We start from the raw sequence: 18550 nt of genomic DNA, 5'->3' as shown, positions 1-18550 counted from the left end.
GCCTTTATTCAAGTTTTGTTTTTTGTTTTTTTGTCCAGCTGTGATGAGCAAAAAGACATTTAGTTGGTCCTGTGGTTTGTAATTCTGTTGCGTTGTGCTGGGTGGCTCCTCCCACAGCAAAATCTCATTGGTCCAAAATCCCACTGCATATTGAACATTGAATGTGTTTTGATTGGGTGTACATGATTTTGTCTTGTCGCACAGCATTTTGGCTTTTGTGGCGGACAGAAGCATTACTTGTCGGTGCAAAACTTTGCGCACGGTTCAGTCACATTTTTATACATTTTCGTTTTCAGCGGATTGGTTGGCCATTTGGCTGCAATCATGCCACTTTATCTCAAATCAGGAAGCATCTCCATCTCATACACTTTCAGATGTTAGCAAGATTAAATTAAGCAGCATTCCTCCCATTATAAATGAGTGCTGCTTCCATTTGCCACATCTCAAACCTGCATGCCAGCTGTCTGTATATAAAGCCTCATTGTGTTTTAATTAGTTAGTGATTCTGCATCGTGCCGTGTGCTAGTGTTTATGTGTGATTTTTAGCAGGTGGATGGGGCTCTAGGAACCCTCAGAAGCATTATCGAAAGAGCTCTAATTATTGTTATAGCTGTTTGTTTGTTTACTTATTTACTCATTCATTTTATCTGTTTCCAGTTTATTGGCAGTCGGTGTGCACTCAACTCCCCTCTCTGAGAAGCTGTTTTATTTTGCTTCTGCTTTTAAGGCTGTTCAGTTGGTCTTTCCCGACCCCTGTATTTCACAGTAATCATCAAGCTGCAGTAATTATTGCATACATTTTACTGCACCAGCTGTCTTCAGCTATGAACTGCGGCGAAAATGAGTTTATGACTGAGCTCAACGCAAATCAGCATAGCTCGCAAAAATGAATTGATTAATTTCTAATTGTTATGAAGCGAGACAGTGAAAGTCCCTTACGATCTGCCAGGCAGTCAAACAGTATTGATCAGTAACAGCACAGAGGGATTGACATGATATGATTGCCACCATAAACTGAAAGGCATAACTAATAATGTGTCATGCATGCCAGATGCTCTTTGTAAGCATTAATTTTGTGTTTGTATTGATGTTTCCTTCGAGATGTTTTATGAAAGGAAGCCTTGGTGCCTCCGTGAGATTGTAAATCTGATATTGTAAATTCAGTTTTAATTCAGTGAAGAGAAAATGGTTCCAAAAAGTATTTGGACACTGTATGAATGTTTTTAAAGAAGCACATTTTTTCAAGCAAAACTGAAAAAAAAAAAAAAAAAGAAGAGAAGTTGTAACAAAACACTGCCCAAATACTTTTTGGGGCTGTTGTATATAATTAAAAGGTGTACGTAAATTTAATCATTTTAGGTTTGCTACCACTTAATGCTACCGGTTTCCTCCCTGTTTTTTTTTTGTAATTTTTGTGGAAGCGAATATATCAACTAAGTTTGTAAAGCGATTTATTATTTATACTTATTCTTACTGCACACTGCTGTCACATTTAAACCCAAACAGTAATAACAAATCAGAAATAAATTGTATATAATTAAATAAATAAATAAATTGGGTTTCCTGTTCACATTAATTTTATTTATCAGGTCGGTCTTCGTCTTTGTCTTCTGTCTTGTATTTCTTAAACCAATAATTAGGATTTAGTTTTTCTGTGAGGCATGTCATGTGGGCATAGTTGCATATACCACAAAAGGTGCATTTTCACAGACATTTGATTGCAGGAAACAATAAATCATGTGTTCAAATTTGATTGTTGATTCGCCTGCACAGCTGATAGAAAACAAGATGTGTGTTGATCGTCATGACTGCGTCTTTCATGCTCATACTGCATATTTTATTACGCTGTTCTATAGGTCATTGACAAATAGGGTTGTCCAAGGTGCTATAAATATCATAAGATAATGAATCTTACATTCAAAGACGTGTCAAGTTCGTAGAAATTTTATCTTTGTGTCCATATTGCTTTTTACAAGAAATAATAATAATTTAAAAAAAAAAACATTTATAGCATTTTCTACAATAAAACTTAATGAATTTAAAAACGTAACCAAGGAAAAGGTATTAAAATATTTTCCTTGCACCTTGAATACATGTGAGTGTACTTAATCCTTAATTTCAATAACATATTTTTCAAGGTAAAAGATAGTTTTCACAAAAATCAAGAAAGTCAAGAATATCAAAAAGTTTTTTCAGGGTTACACCATATGACCTGAACAAAATGTGCCTTTTCATAAAAATGTCAAAATATGAATATTAAATGATATAACAAAATAATATATATATATATATATATATATTATTATTATTTTTTTAATTTTAATTTTTTTTTATTTTATTTATTATTATTTATTTTATTTTTTTTTTACTTCAAGAACAGTATTGAGAGTCTAGACGAGGCTTCTCTTTTTTGTGTTGTTGGTTACACCACGTGACTGATTTGGTGGACAAAAATATTTCGGATATTAATAACCTTTTAAAGCAGTATTGTTTTTTAAAGAAAAAATTATAAAAGATTATTCTGCACTACTAATGCCATTTCTTTTTTCAAGAATTTCCACTTTTAATGAGACTTTTATTATTTATTTATTTAGTCTCCGGATGGTTACACCACATGACATTTTTGACTTTGACAAAAAAAAAGAAAAAAAAAAAAGATCAAAATCACTTTGAACTCTGTAACTGAAAACATGTTCATCATAGAAGAGGTGTATTTAAGTTTTGTGTGTGTGTGTGTGTGTGTGTGTGTGTTTGAATTGTATATTTTATGTATTTTTGAATAGCATAATAGATCTGGACAAAAAAAAAAAACATTTGCCTCACGTCATTGGTGCCCATAATAAAGAATGCTAAGTGTGCTAAGTAGAGGCTTGTGTTTTCAGCACTTTTTCAGCTGCACCTGTGTTTTGGAGAGTAGTTTCTGTTCTCTGCATTTGCCATCTTGACGAAGCTTTCCACTTTTTTGAAAGTGACACTGGTGTCACTTCCTAGTTGTTACCCAAGTGCCTAGTTTTTTCATAGTTCTTTGCCATTAATAGTTGGCAAGGTTAAATGTGAGTTTAACAGGCGGGTACTATTACCAACCCAAAGAAATATGATCATACTACTCAACATTCATCACTGCCCTGTCAAGTCAGAAACATGGTGTGTCATTGAAACTTTCCTTTTTTTTTTTGCTTTTAGTTCTTGTACTGTGTACAGTATTAGCTCAAATTCCAGAGCACCTTTTACAAGTTCACAAAAGAAAATTGTTAGAAGATTGACACATTTCAAATTTACAGTCTTTATTCAGAAATATGAAATCATCTTACTTTGTAATATTCTATTTTCAACTTTGTTAGATAGAAGCTGTTTAAAACATGTTTATGTATGTGTGATGTAAAACAAACAATATATATTTTTATTGTGAATATTCTATGCCAGATATCTTAACACTGTCTTGCATTAGCTTCAAGGGTTGAACGTAAGTAAACTCTGTTTGAACCCAGTAAAAAAAAAATTATCCTTATCCTTTTATTTGCAGTATGTTTCTGGCAAAATAAAATCCATCACACATTTTGTTCAAAGGACTTGCAGATAGAGGAGAAATTTAATGACTTCTGATGAAAATGTCTGTTTCTTAAGTGGCTCTACTGGCTTCTTCTGTAATCTGCATTGGTGTTCTGACCATTTGAGTATTTGATGTCTTTGCTTTAACATCAGACACACCCTAACACAACTCTCTGGTTGAAATATGAGGTCTTATTACCGCAATAACTTGTGAATATTCTCCTCCGGTTGGCATGAATACCCCTTCAGCTGAAAGCAAGCCAGTACACATCAGAGAGCTGTAACATTGTCTTGCATGTGATGCGATGAAATGCAAAAACATTTCCCAGCACAGCAGAGAATTCCTGTACTGTTGTACTGCATTGTTTAGCATCAATGTTTTTAAGGCTTGCCAACTGGTTTTCTGTGATGTTTTGAACATTCTGCCTGCCGATTGAAATATCACCAAGGTAACATTATGCATGTAGCTGGCTGAAGGCGCGGTCACATTTACCTTTGCACGGCGGAATTTCGTGGCCGAAGAAGGCGTGGCGGACGTTGAGCACGTGTGAAACCAGCAAAAAACTAATTTCCAAGCTGCCTATTTTTAATACTGGTAAAAAGAAACTTGCCACTTAAATTTGAACTTGTCCATTGTGAATATTTAGTGTAGCTGTGTACGAAGCACTGCCCATACAGGTCACTACCAAAAAAAGCAACTTCCTCTTGGTAAATGCAGCGAATTCGCCTGTCAAAGTTCGCATAATTTCCAAGGGTGCAAACTATTCACCGTTTGGCAAAATTCGCCATTTTGAATTTAAAATATGTCATGTACAGTACGTGACTGGTATGTCATTCATAACTGTGAATGTGAAAACATTAACGGAGCAGTTTTCAGCATGTCAGGCTCAAGACAAAGAGCGAATGTGTGTTTATTGTAAAAGAATTGAATGAATGTGGTAATCTGGCAGGCTTTTGAAGTAGCTTTTTAGAAAATTATCTTGACACTGTCTAAGAAAATGATCTATTAAAAAAACAAAGTAGAGCATTATTATCACCCTCAGATTAGAACTAGATCATGGTAAGACCTGTGACTAGTGACTTCTATTAGGTTTTGGCAAGGACAGTGTCATATATTCTTAATGCAAATATTATTAGGTAATAATTAAAATCAATTTAAGATTTTCTAAATCATTTCTTTAGGTCTTCACTTAATTCAGAATTTTGTACAGCATCTCCTAAGTGTCTACTTTTAAAAGAGACTCTTTTTTTTATTTTGAGTATGTCTTGTCAGGTATGTGCTCAAAAAATGAACCACCAGTTAAAGGAGTTGTTCACCTAAAAATAGAAAATGTACTTTTACTAATTTACTCACCCTTATTTTGTTCAAAACCCATATGCTGTTACTTTTCTTGGAACATAAATGTATTTTAAGCAGCTCCATAGAATAACAGTTTATAATGAGCAGGAGCTGTCAAGCTTAAACAAGGACAAATACTATAAAGCACTATTAAAGGTTCAGTATAAAGACATCATAACAGTAGTTCATATGACAAGTGCACTATATTCCAAGCTTTCTGGGGCCATACAACAGCTGTGTGTTGTATGGACTACTTTTATAGTATTCTTATAATTGTTTTGTTTTTTTCTCTTTGGACCTTGACAGCAGTGGTCAATATGAACAGTTTTATATGGAAAAGAGCAGAGTTAGGGTTCATGAAAAGATTGTTAATATTCTACTGGGAGGAAAAAACAAAGAGGGACAACTTGAGGCCTGTGTGAACTTAAAAAATACATGTATCTTTTAAACCACAAATTATGCAATTTTGGGCCTTTATCACATTCAAGCCTTTATTCAAAAAATTATTGCATTCAGCACCTTTACTATATTAAAGGACCAAAGAGGACCATAAAGTCTGTGACCTCAACACCCGTGACCCCCCACCCCCAAAATGGTTTGGTCCCCCCCAGTGTTCAAGACATGGTTACGGCCTTGTGGTGGGAGACATTATGCTGATACCTGCACCAAGCATTTGATCAATGTAGCACAGCAGTAGAACAAACATGCCCTCAAAGCACAGATAGTGCTAGGAACTTTGGAACATGATTGCAGTGGCAAGACAGCTGCCTTACACTGCGAGGCGCGTTACGAAAGTTGTGAGGTGCAGTGCGAGGGCGAAGTGAAAGTGTGAGCATGAGGCGATCATCTGTGTTCCGCGACTGCTACCGGGTCCTTGAATAACGTATAACGTGCCAATTAAGGCATTCGGAGTTTCTGGTGCCCCCCCTAGGGAGTTGGCGTCCTACGCAGATTGTGTAATATGCGTATAGGGAGCGGCGGTATTGATTATCGGCTAACGAAAACCCTGCTGCTGTCTACAAGGTTCTGTCACAGTGTCTCTGTTTGATAGTGCACTAGCCAATGCAGAAATTGGAGACATTGCTGGAACCCTGCAGGTAATCTGCACTGTCATTAACCCATTTAATCCCTCTGGTTACAATTGTAAAAAGGAGTTTTTTATGTATTTTGCAGTTGTCAGTTGTAATTGACAGTGCAGACTTTTTTGCATGAGTGGTGCAAATAGCCATTTGACCAGATCTATTTAATTCTACTGTGCTCCTGGAAAGATTGTGTGTCAAAACAACATAAAAAGAAGCGAATAAATGCTGTCATAATACACTTATAACTACCATATTTTGTACATAATTTGAATTGAGTTGTATTGTGTTCATTTTCTATAGTTCAACTCTGTTGGTGGGGTAGGTTTTATGTGGATGACTGAAAAATACATCTGGATGAAGCATGTTTTGTCCACTCATGTTTATAAAGGTATTGCGATTAATCACGAATAACTACAAAATAAATTATACGATTAATCGCGATTAAATATTTTAACCGTTTGACAGCCCTAATATATATACAGCTCTGGAAAAAATTAAGAGACCACTACAAAATTATCAGTTTCTCTGGATTTACTATTTATAGGCATGTGTTTGAGTAAAATTAACATTTTTGTTTTATTCTATAAATTACTGAAAACATTTCTCCCAAATTACAAATAAAAATATTGTCATTTAGAGCATTTATTTCCAGAAAATGACAACTGGTCAAAATAACAAAAAAGATGCTGTGTTTTCAGACCTCGAATAATACAAAGAAAACAAGTTCATATTCATTTTTAAACAACACAATAATAATGTTTTAACTTAGTAAGTGTTCAGAAATCAATATTTGGTGGAATAACCCTAATTTTCAATAACATCTTACATGCGTCTTGGCATGCTCTCCACCAGTATTTCACATTGCTGTTGGGTGTCTTTATACCACTCCTGGCACAAAAATTCAAGCAGCTCAGCTTTGTTTCATGGCTTGTGGCCATCCATCTTCCTCTTGATCAAATTCCAGAAGTTTTCAATGGGTTTAGGTCTGGAGATTGGGCTGGCCATGACAGGGTCTGGATCTGGTGGTCCTCCATCCACACCTTGATTGACCTGGCTGTGTGGCATGGAGCATTGTCCTGCTGGAAAAACAATCCTCAGAGTAGGGGAACATTGTCAAAGCAGAAGGAAGCAAGTTTTCTTCCAGGATAACCTTGTACATGGCTTGATTCATGCGTCCTTCACAAAGACGAATCTGCCCAATTCCAGCCTTGCTGAAGCACCCCCAGATCATCACTGATCCTCCACCTGGTCATCTAATGGTTAGACGGAGACCTGGAGAGGCCTTCAAGCCACAGTGTCTTGCACCCACTGTGAAATTTGGTGGAGGATCGATGATGATCTGGGGGTGCTTCAGCAAGGCTAGAATCGGGCAGATTCGTCTTTGTGAAGGACGCAACAGCAGGTCTTGTGGGGTGGTCCCACTATGCAGTGGTTAGTATCTACCAAAAGTGGTCCAAGGAAGGACAACCAGTGAACCGGTGACTGGGTCATGGGCACCCAAGGCTCATTGATGTGCGTGGGGAGTGAAGGCTAGCCTTTCTGGTCCGATCCCACAGAAGAGCTACTGTAGCACAAATTGCTGAAAAACATAATGCTGGCCATGATAGAAAGCTGCCAGAACACACAGTGCATCGCAGTTTGCTGCGTATGGGGCTGTGTAGCCACAGACCGGTCAGAGTGCCCATGCTGACCCAAGTCCACCGCCGAAAGCACCTACAATGGGCACGTGAACATCAGAACTGGACCATGGAGCAATGGAAGAAGGTGACCTGGTGGATGGCCAGGTGCTTGTGCATCGTTTACCTGGCAATGAGATGGCAGCAGGCTGCACCATGGAAAGAAGGCAGGCCGTTGGAGGCAGAGTGAAGCTTTGGGCAATATTCTGCTGTGAAACCTTAGGTCCTGGCATTTATGTGGATGTTACTTTGACACATACCACCTACCTAAAGATTGTTGCAGGCCATGTACACCCCTTCATGGCAACGGTAGTCCCTGATGGCAGTGGCGTCTTTCAGCAGGATAATGCACCCTGCCACACTGCAAAAATTGTTCAGGAATGGTTTGAGGAACATGGCAAAGAGTTCAAGGTTTTGGCTTGGCCTCCAAATTCCCCAGATCTAAATCTGATTGAGCATCTATGGGATGTGCTGGACCAACAAGTCCGATCGAGGCCCCACCTCGCAACATACAGGACTTGAAGGATCTGCTGCTAACGTCTTGGTGTCAGATATCACAGGACACCTTCAGAGGTCTTGTGGAGTCCATGCTTCGATGGGTCAGAGCTGTTTTGGTGGCATGAGTGGGGACCTATACAATATTAGGGAGGTGGTTTAAATGTTGTGGCTGGTGTATAGTGTCAAGAAAATGTTTGTGTACTTTGGCATTACCTGCATTTGTGTATAAATTTGTCTTAAAATCTTTGAACTTCATCTAAGTTATCACAATGAACAAACACAATCAGTTTTAACTAATAACACACAAATTATTGTATCTTTCTTGTAAATATTGAATACATCATTCAAACATTCAAAGTGTCTTTCCAGCCAAGATGACTCAAAGGGAACACCACAGAATGCTCAATGCGGTGGAGGGAGCATCATGATTTGGGTCTGCTTCGGGGCCTGGATCGCTTGCCATCATCGAGGAAAAAATGAATTCCCAAGTCTATCAAGATATCCTACAGGGTAATGTCAATGTGGCTGTGCACCAGCTCAATAGAAGTTGGGTGATGCAGCAGGAAAATGACCCTAAACTTTGAAGTAAATCCACTACAGAATGAACAGAACCTTTTTGAGTGGCTCAGTCTGAGCCCAGACCTTAACCCAATTGAGATGCTGTGGAATGACCTTAAGAGAGCCGTTCACACCAGACATCCTAAGAATATGGCTGAGCTGAAGCAGTTCTGTAAGGGAGAATGGTCCAAAATTCCTTCTGAATGTTGTGCAAGTCTAATCCGCAGCTACCGGAAACATTTGGTTGAGGTTATTGCTGCCAACGGAGGATCAACCAGTTATTAAATCCAAGGGTTCCCTTACTTTTTCCACAGCACAGTGAATGTTTAATGGGATGTGTTCAATAAAGACATGAAAGATTATAATTGTTTGTGTGTTGTTAGCTTAAGCACATTGTGTTTGTCTATACTTGTGACTTTGATGAAGATGAGATCACATTTTATGACCAATTAGTGTTGAAAACCAGCTAAATCCAAAGGGTTCACATACTTTCTCTTTCCACTATATACATATCATTTTTTTTTTTTTTTTTTTGTAGGGCCAGTGGAATTCTGAACTGCCGGCCTGAATGGGCCAGCATTAAAAATCCTTTTTGTTGAGCCCTGATATATCATATTATTCATATTATTTGTGAAGATCATTTTCCATAACCAGATAGTGACATGCATGTGGTTTGATTTCCCCCACAGACTGCAGAACAGCTACACAGCGTCTCAGAGAGCTAATCAGGACCTGGAGGAGAAACTACACACCTTGGTAACCTTTAAACTCTACTTCAGCTTCCACTTCTAAAGCCCTCTGTCCTAAACACTGATGTCTTTCATTTCTGTTGTTTGTTTCAAATGCACTAATGTTGCCATGCTCTGTCAGTATGGACATCAATTGAGAAAACTTTTGCTTAAATCTCCAGGAACTAACGAGCCCAAAATTGCACAAATCAATATTTTCTGCATGTTTTACTGGAAAACAAGACAAATATACTAATCAAGAATAATTTTGCAGTGCAGCAACACTTTGGTCAATACTACAACCTTACAAATGCCAAATTATAGTAGTTTACTTGAATCTGGAATTTTTCATTCATTACAAGATATGCTCTATTGACCGGTTTAGTAGCATAATGTCAGTTACTACTAAATAAGCAGGCTTTTTGTTTGTTTGTATTGTTTTGTTTTTGGAAGTTAAAATCAGTTACAGTAAAGCACTTATGGAAGTACACTGGGCAGGGCAAAAAACATTGAAATAAGCTCTGTTCAAAAGTCCAAAAAACTTTAACATTATGCATGTTGGCATGAGACTGGTGTGGTATAAACGCTGATATGATATCCAATCTTTCAACTTAAATTTCATGACCATGCAAAGATGGTAAACCAGTATAATCTTGTAATTTTCACATTATATGCTCATGCATACCAGGATGGTAGCAAGCTTCACCCACTGGAATTACATATGTAACGTATAACCAGAAGTTTGTCCATTTAGAAAATTAGTCCCACTTCAAAAAGGATGATTTTGACAACTTACAGCTCAAATAATAAACTGTTTTAAAGAATAATTCATTCAATTCAAGTGCTTTAACAAAACTACTAGTTTCACATTTCTGCTTTTAAACCCTCCAGAACTCTGGCCTCATAAACGTCCACTGTAAGGGCAAAACTGTAACCACATTTTTTTAACAGAGAAAATGTATCCTTTTGCTCATTGCTGTTTTTTCATAAGTGGAACGAACATTTCAATATTCCAATTTATCACTGGTAAGAGTTCTAAAGCAAAATAATTCCCTTATAAAAGAGAAGATTTGACTTGACCCATAATATTTGAGTGTTGTCATACTGCTTTAGCATTGTCTTGTTTACAGTTCTGTTTAAGATTCAGCCACATGAAATCAAAGCAGATGCCCCCCTCTTTGAAAATGATTGATTTGCCATTGATGTTTTTTTTTTCCTTTCAATAAAACAACAAATGCAAAATGCCCTGAATGGCCACTCTGGTTGTGGTTGTGATGGTCATGGTTAAGGCCATTGTGACAGATCAGTCAGGCATCCTCACAGCACGCTTTTTCCTGAAAGCTTTGATTCGGTGTGAATTTTCTTTGCTTTACAGTCCTTCTATCAAACAATGATGAGGGAAAAAAAGATTGAATAAATGTCCCTAAGCCTCTTTCTTGTTCACTGTGTATAAAATAATTCCCACTGGATGTTCTATAACACATCATAATAACTGTCATACACTGTGGTCATTGTCAGAATCAGTGTGATTCAGTTAAGATGAATATGTGATTCAAAGATTATTTAAATGTAATTAGTTTGCAAAGAGCATCACAGAATAATTTGTTTCATACGGTGCATTCATCAAAATATTTTTTTTAATACTGCCGTTGGAATAAATTGTTTAAGGATTTCATATTTTATTAAAGTGCTGTTAGAGCTGTTATAAATCTAAATGTTCCCCCGACTCTGCCCTTTCCCAGTTTCTCTTAAATGAAAATTTAATCAAACACACATCCATAATCAGTTATTTTAGGAATCTATTATCACTCTTAGGTGGTCTGCAAAATGATCTCTAGAGTAATTTGACATTACTGGGAAATGGTTGATCACAGCTTTCTAAATGAGATCTTGTTTGCACGGAGGATTGGCTTAATGCTAATTACTAAATATTATTACTAAATACTAATACTCTGTGTTGATTAGGATGTGTACGGTAACCGTTTTTAGTATTCAGTTAATCACAAGTATTCACAAACATTATTAGGTTGTTTGTCATGAATAAAGAGTGTTTATTGTAATGGATATGTGCCAAACACTATTCATAATAGCAGGGAATAAAGTCCACAGTGAGCTGTGAGCCTAAATAACACAACACATGGATCTTCAATTGATCAAATCACTCGCATTAAAGTCAAACAAAAATAATCAAACTGTTACTGCTTGTAACATAGTATTGTTTACCAATGGAAAATATGTAATTTAAAGGTGCATTCAGTAATGTTTCCTTACAGTATTAAAAAGGTTTAACTCCTTAAGGCATGAATTGTAATTTTGCATCCGGAAAGTATTCACAGCGCTTCACTTTTTCCACATTTTGTTATGTTACAGCCTTATTCCAAAATGGATTAAATTCATTCTTTTCCTCAAAATTCTACAAACAATACCCCATAATGACAACATGAAAGAAGTTTGTTTGAAATCTTTGCAAATTTATTAAAAATAAAAAGCAAAAAAAAAATCACATGTACATAAGTATTCACAGCCTTTGCCATGACACTCAAAATTGAGCTCAGGTGCATCCTGTTTCCACTGATAATCCTTGAGATGTTTCTACAACTTGATTGGAGTCCACCTGTGGTAAATTCAGTTGATTGGACATGATTTGGAAAGGCACACACCTGACTATATAAGGTCCCACAGTTAACAGTGCATGTCAGAGCACAAACCAAGCCATGAAGTCCAAGGAATTGTCTGTAGACCTCCGAGACAGGATTGTATCGAGGCACAGATCTGGGGAAGGGTACAGAAAAATTTCTGCAGCATTGAAGGTCCCAATGAGCACAGTGGCCTCCATCATCTGTAAATGGAAGAAGTTTGGAACCACCAGGACTCTTCCTAGAGCTGGCCGCCCGGCCAAACTGAGCGATTGGGGGAGAAGGGCCTTAGTCAGGGAGGTGACCAAGAACCCGATGGTCACTCTGACAGAGCTCCAGCATTTCTCTGTGGAGAGAGGAGAATCTTCCAGAAGAACAACCATCTCTGCAGCACTCCACCAATCAGGCCTGTATGGTAGAGTGGCCAGACAGAAGCCACTCCTCAGTAAAAGGCACATGACAGCCCGCCTGGAGTTTGCCAAAAGGAACCTGAAGGACTCTCAGACCATGAGAAACAAAGATTGAACTCTTTGGCCTGAATGGCAAGCTTCATGTCTGGAGGAAACCAGGCACCGCTCATCACCTGGCCAATACCATCCCTACAGTGAAGCATGGTGGTGGCAGCATCATGCTGTGGGGATGTTTTTCAGCGGCAGGAACTGGGAGACAAGTCAGGATCGAAGGGAAAGATGAATGCAGCAATGTACAGAGACATCCTTGATGAAAACCTGCTCCAGAGCACTCTGGACCTCAGACTGCGGTGAAGGTTTATCTTCCAACAGGACAATGACCCTAAGCACACAGCCAAGATAACAAAGGAGTGGCTCTGGGACAACTCTGTGAATGTCCTTGAGTGGCCCAGCCAGAGCCCAGACTTGAACCCGATTGAACATCTCTGGAGAGATCTGAAAATGGCTGTGCACCGACACTCCCCATCCAACCTGATGGAGCTTGAGAGGTCCTGCAAAGAAGAATGGGAGAAACTGCCCAAAAATAGGTGTGCCAAGCTTGTAGCATCATACTCGAAAAGACTTGAGGCTGTAATGGGTGCCAAAGGTGCTTCAACAAAGTATTGAGCAAAGGCTGTGAATACTTATGTACATGTGATTTATTTTTTTTTTAATTTTTTTTTAATTTTTATTTTTTTAATAAATTTGCAAAGATTTCAAACAAACTTTTTCACGTTGTCATTATGGGGTATTGTTTGTAGAATTCTGAGGAAAATAATGAATTTAATCCATTTTAGAATAAGGCTGTAACATAACAAAATGTGGAAAAAGTGAAGCGCTGTGAATACTTTCCGGATGCACTGTATGTACGAAATCATGACCACTCACATTAAAATGAAGACTCCAGTCATATCAGTAACCTTATAAAAGCTGTTTTATTCTACATTGGAGAGGGTCCGCACATGGGGGCTGCCATGTTAGAATCACATGACCAGCTGAACACTACTCACTTAATCTCAGTAACCGTCCTGTTATTGGACACTTTCACTCATTGATTAAAGTAATCATGGCTGACTGTGAATACTAAATTTCTACAATGGCATCAGAAACTGAAAACTATTGATTTTAAATGATGCTGCATCCAAGCCGCTAGGTGTCACTGTAAGTCCAAGATGACACAAAGTATTACTGAGTGCACCTTTATGTGCCAAACCTGATATGTGCTCTGTCCGGGCAGGTTAGCATTTGTGTGTGGCAGCGAACACTTGTATTGTTATATGGAGTTACACTGCTGCGGTTTGGCAATGGTTTAGGATTTAAAGGTGCGCTCAGTAATTTTTTCCTCAATAAAAAAGTTTTACTCCTAAAGACATAAATTGCCATTTTTAAACATATATATATATAAAATCATGAGCACTCACAATGGTGAATTTCTACAGTGGCATCTGTGATTGAAAACTATTGATTTTGAATGATGCTGCATCCACGCCACTAGGTGTCACTGCAAGTTCTAGATGACAATTACTGAGTGCATCTTTAACTTGTGAAATTAATGTCTGCACAACAGAGCAAAAGGGGGAAAAAAACATACTGTGGCTCACCGTTTATCAAGCATTGAAACTTTTCTGGGTGAAAATCAATCTGGAATCATGCGTAACAGTGTAACACTCATATTAAGTCCTCTTTGCAACCTGAACTTACCTGTGCTAAAAAAGCTGGATGCAGCGCAACGAATCATGAAAAAGAATGTCTTGACATGCATTTATAAATATTGAAGTTCTTTTTAACTTGATACAGTGTCTAAAAAATGTGGCAGTCCTGCGTGAGACCCTGAAAGAAGTGAGATGTGGCGCAATGGTCAAAGACGTCCGACTAGCACTTTTACATAGAAAAACAATTGAAAAACAACGTAGATGCATGAAAAACAGGTGTGAACAGCCATGAACTCGCCCTATACTTGAAAAACTGACCCAGATTTGCCCAAAACTCAACAGTTTGTTGGATACCATCAGGCTCAGATTGGGTCGAAGCACTCTGTTACACGTGTAGAATAACAGAATAGTGATTTTGGTATTCGAATACAGGGGTGTCCAACGGTTTACAAAATGTAGAAATGTCCATGCAAATCCTTAGTATTGAAAGTAAATGAAAACCTCAATAGAAACAGAGGGTTGGTAGACCATTGAATGTACTGCATATCATGTAACAGGAAGCATATTCTTGAAATAAATATAGTAAGATAAGGCCCATCTTTAAATCAAACTAAATGTGTATTAATTTTGTGTAAAACTTGATAATTATGAACAAATGATGATTGTATCTTAGCATATTTTCCAATTGTAATTCAAAATATCATAATTATTTAAGAAAATAGCACATATTAACTTGCTTTTCTCAAGGTGATGTGCACAAATATGAATGACATGGAAAACCAATGCATTCATGCTTCATGTAACTTTGTCTGAACTGCAAATCTGTGTTGAATAGCAACACACTGTCGCAAGTAATGACAATTGCAAAATATTGGTACCATTATAAATGTTGGTATACTTTTTGTACCAGTATGCTCCGCAACCCTATTTCCACCACTAGCTCTTAAACACGTTTGATGACTGCTTGCGTGTCTAAGGACGGCATTAGCCCACAATGATTTCTGTTCGTTTTCAATTAAATCTTAGTGGTGCCTCCGTTCTGCCGTTCTCTCATATTCATGACCCCTGCTTAGTGCTTTGCAAATGCCAGGTGAAACAGGTGGGATTCAGCTCTGTAATCTCTCATAGCGGGTATGGGGATTATCCCGGCCGACCTGTTCCACCTCGTGGAGGGCTCATCATATATTATCATAGGTGCTTTCAGGACACGACCCCATTCAGAGAGTGCTGTTTTGTCAGATTCATCCATTCAAATACAATCAGCGAACAGCAAAAATGTGAAAATCTGACCTCAAGGTAGATTTATAACAACAGCATTTCAGAAAAAGCGTTATGAATCTGATTGTTCCAATCCTGGATGCTGATTGACTGATACAGCATTCCAGCAGTGCTAAAATCAGTGATGTGTAAGTTACTCTTTTAAAAGTAATCCATTACAGATTACTACAGATTGATTACTTCTCTTAAATTGTAATCAGATTTATTTAATGATTATTTAATTGAAAAAGTAATTGCATTAACGATTATCTTTTCACATGTATGCATACAGACATACATATGAACATAATTCATGTTTTATGTAATCTACTTAAATATTTCAAGAAATGTAACCCAAGAAATGTACTTAAAAGGAATTAACTTAATTGAAAGTTAGTAACGGACATCTGATTACAAGAATTTAAAATGTAATGTGTTACACTATTGTTGACTAAAAAGTCATGGGTAATAGGATTACAGTTATTAATACCTTAATAATCAAATTACACCTATTATGTGTATTGCAACTATTATGCAATATGTCTTTTTATTTGGCCGTTGTGTATAACTACACGACACCCATAGAGAACACGTTTGGTTTTGTTTACGTCAGGTTTATTATAGTTATAATAACTATAATAAACTATAATTTTAATACTACTGTTTTGTATTTTGATTTTCAATGTCAGTTTAGTTTGTGTTAATTTTTGATAAAAATGTTTTTTAGTTTTTATTTTGCTTCAGTATTTGTTTTTATCCCAGGTAATAATATGGCACCATAAATCATTCTGTCTGCCTATCGTAACACAACACTCATAAAATACAACAAACAAACCATGATTAATAATTTTTGTTAGCAATAATAACCTTTGTTTTCATACCATGAACTATATCTTCTAGTGGAAGGATGCCTCTTAATGAATTTGCTTATTAAGTTTGAATAAAAATACTTTTATTAAGTAGTAAGTTAGATATATTCTGTGTCTTTCTCATTGATGGTTTCTATCTTTCTTTTTATTCTCTTATTGCTCTCTTTAAGCTTACAGTTTAAAGTATAAAAATACAAGTATTTTAAAGATGCAAATGAAATCTTTCTTTCTCCTCCTCTTTCTCTTCCTGTTCCCTCACGCTGCCTTGTGATTTGGGTATTTCACCACCATCATCATCATCATCATCATCAGGCTACCATCAGTCAAACTTGGGTCTTTGCAGTTGCGTTCTCATTCTATTTCTATTCATCCCTTTCCCTCTTTCTCTCTTTGCTTTCCCGATATGTAACAGCAGACACCATTCCCATGTCTCATTGCATCTCTCTCCTGTTTCCTCTCCTCTCTTCCTGCAGTAAATAGCTGTGGTCATGCCAGTGTCCGTGCATGTGGAGGGGGATTATGGGATAGATGTCATATCTACACAGTAGATCACAGTCCAAATGTACGATACAGTGGTTAAAATGCACAGCACAATCTTAAGAATACTGTAATAATGGCTACCATGTAAAGTATACATCAGTGATTTCCATTTATTTTATTTGTTTTTCACCCTTTAAGGGCACTGTGGGAATGGAAGACTATTAAAAATATAGACCATGATGTTTCTTTGAATGTTTGTAAAATGGTAGTAAAAAAGTTTTTGTGTGTGTCCTTGCTCCCTGAGTGTTTCTTCAAAAGCTTGATTTTTCATAACTGTCTGTATCAGAGACTATTTAGCAGAGACCACTTCAATTAAAATGAATGGGAGAAATTTGAACACCCCACAATTGTAGAAAAGGAAGTCCCGCCTTACAGGTAAAAGAGCTAATCAGCTTTTAGATACAGTGATCGCCTGTCAATCAACTCCAGAATGCGCATTAGCTGAACCAGCCTGAAAAATAGCATTTTTTAAGCATGTCTTGAGCTAAAGAAGCACAATGTATAATGCAGTTGTTGTCAGATTTTTGGAGACTTCTGTGTTTTCACATTCAAGTCTATAGGAGCTGTACTTTTATGCCACTTGTTTACATAGAAAATAGCTGCCCGGGAGCATTCCCAAAGATTGCTGTTGAGTGGACTGACTTAAAAGGGACTTTGGTCTGTATCTAATGTCACCCAGAATTACTGTTTGAACATGCGCAGATAAAAATGGATAAAAAGTTATGATGGATACTCTGAAATTCATACTGAGATTAATACTGGAACATCTCAGGGGTGAACATTTTTGAAACTGGATATTCAACAAGAAAAATGTAGGACTTAAATGGTAGTCTTTATTGGGTCGTTAAAAGAGGCCATAACATACCAGAATGCAGCCAGGTGGTTGGAGGGTGATAACACCAAAAGGAGAGTTGTTTTTGAGACAGGGAAAGTTGTTCCAATTTGATAAAGTATTAGAAAGACAAACATTTCTTTTTTTATTCGGAATAATGTCGACCAATGAACAATAAGACCAGGAACTTTAATTACAAAAATAAATAGGCATGCACCAGCCGAGCAACTGCCATTGAGATTAATGGCTCTCTACAGGAATTATAGACCTTCTTCAACTGCTCTATTTTCTTGAATGAGAAAGGGCTTGGTAATGCACCCTTTCATATGGGATTCGCTGTAAATATTTACAAAAAAGAAAGGAGACATTTTGTTTAAAAAAGTGACGGTAGGTACTTTGACCACTTGACTACAACTTTGGATGTTGTGAATGCTATGCATTACTGATTAGAACTGTTAAACCTATCGAAATGCATTCCCTACCCTTTCTAACCCTGTTTCCTGGTTTTGCCTGATAGTCCGTCAGATGTGCTGAGTGTTTGCTGCGCATTATACTAGCTGTTGCATTGCCTCAGTTTTATGTGAACTGCATCACACTGAAAGACTGCCCCTTCCTTTTATTCTGTTTCATTGGTCAACATTGTCTACTTCAGTCAAACAGTGGCCATAAAGATGATTGCTTTGTTATGGACATGACAAGCACCAGTCACCGTTGGTCTCGGCTGTTCTCAATGTAACTCTCAGTCTCCACTTAAACCAAGATCCAACAGAGCTAAAATATGTGTTAAGTAGCAAAGCTTCAGCTAAGTATGTTCTCAAAGTTCTTCTAAAGAGCTTTTGTTCAGTCATATCAGTACAAATACATTTTATACTTTGTCATGACGGC

At 37.3% G+C, this 18550-nt stretch overlaps 1 protein-coding gene across 3 annotated transcripts in view; it reads left to right on the top strand.

Annotated features, from left to right (window-relative positions):
• The window catches only part of LOC127412292 (tight junction-associated protein 1-like), a 144436-nt gene that overhangs the window by 114815 nt on the left and 11071 nt on the right, over positions 1–18550 (top strand). For all 3 annotated transcript variants that reach the window (XM_051648531.1, XM_051648530.1, XM_051648532.1), the window contains one exon: positions 9392–9458. In XM_051648531.1, the coding sequence (XP_051504491.1) occupies positions 9392–9458 (67 nt within the window). The remainder of the gene's footprint in view (positions 1–9391; positions 9459–18550) is intronic.

This window comes from Myxocyprinus asiaticus, chromosome 21 (genome assembly GCF_019703515.2).
Source record: "Myxocyprinus asiaticus isolate MX2 ecotype Aquarium Trade chromosome 21, UBuf_Myxa_2, whole genome shotgun sequence".
Lineage (NCBI taxonomy): Eukaryota > Metazoa > Chordata > Actinopteri > Cypriniformes > Catostomidae > Myxocyprinus > Myxocyprinus asiaticus.
Note: the sequence above shows the minus strand (reverse complement) of the source record. Positions and strands in the feature narration are given on the sequence as shown.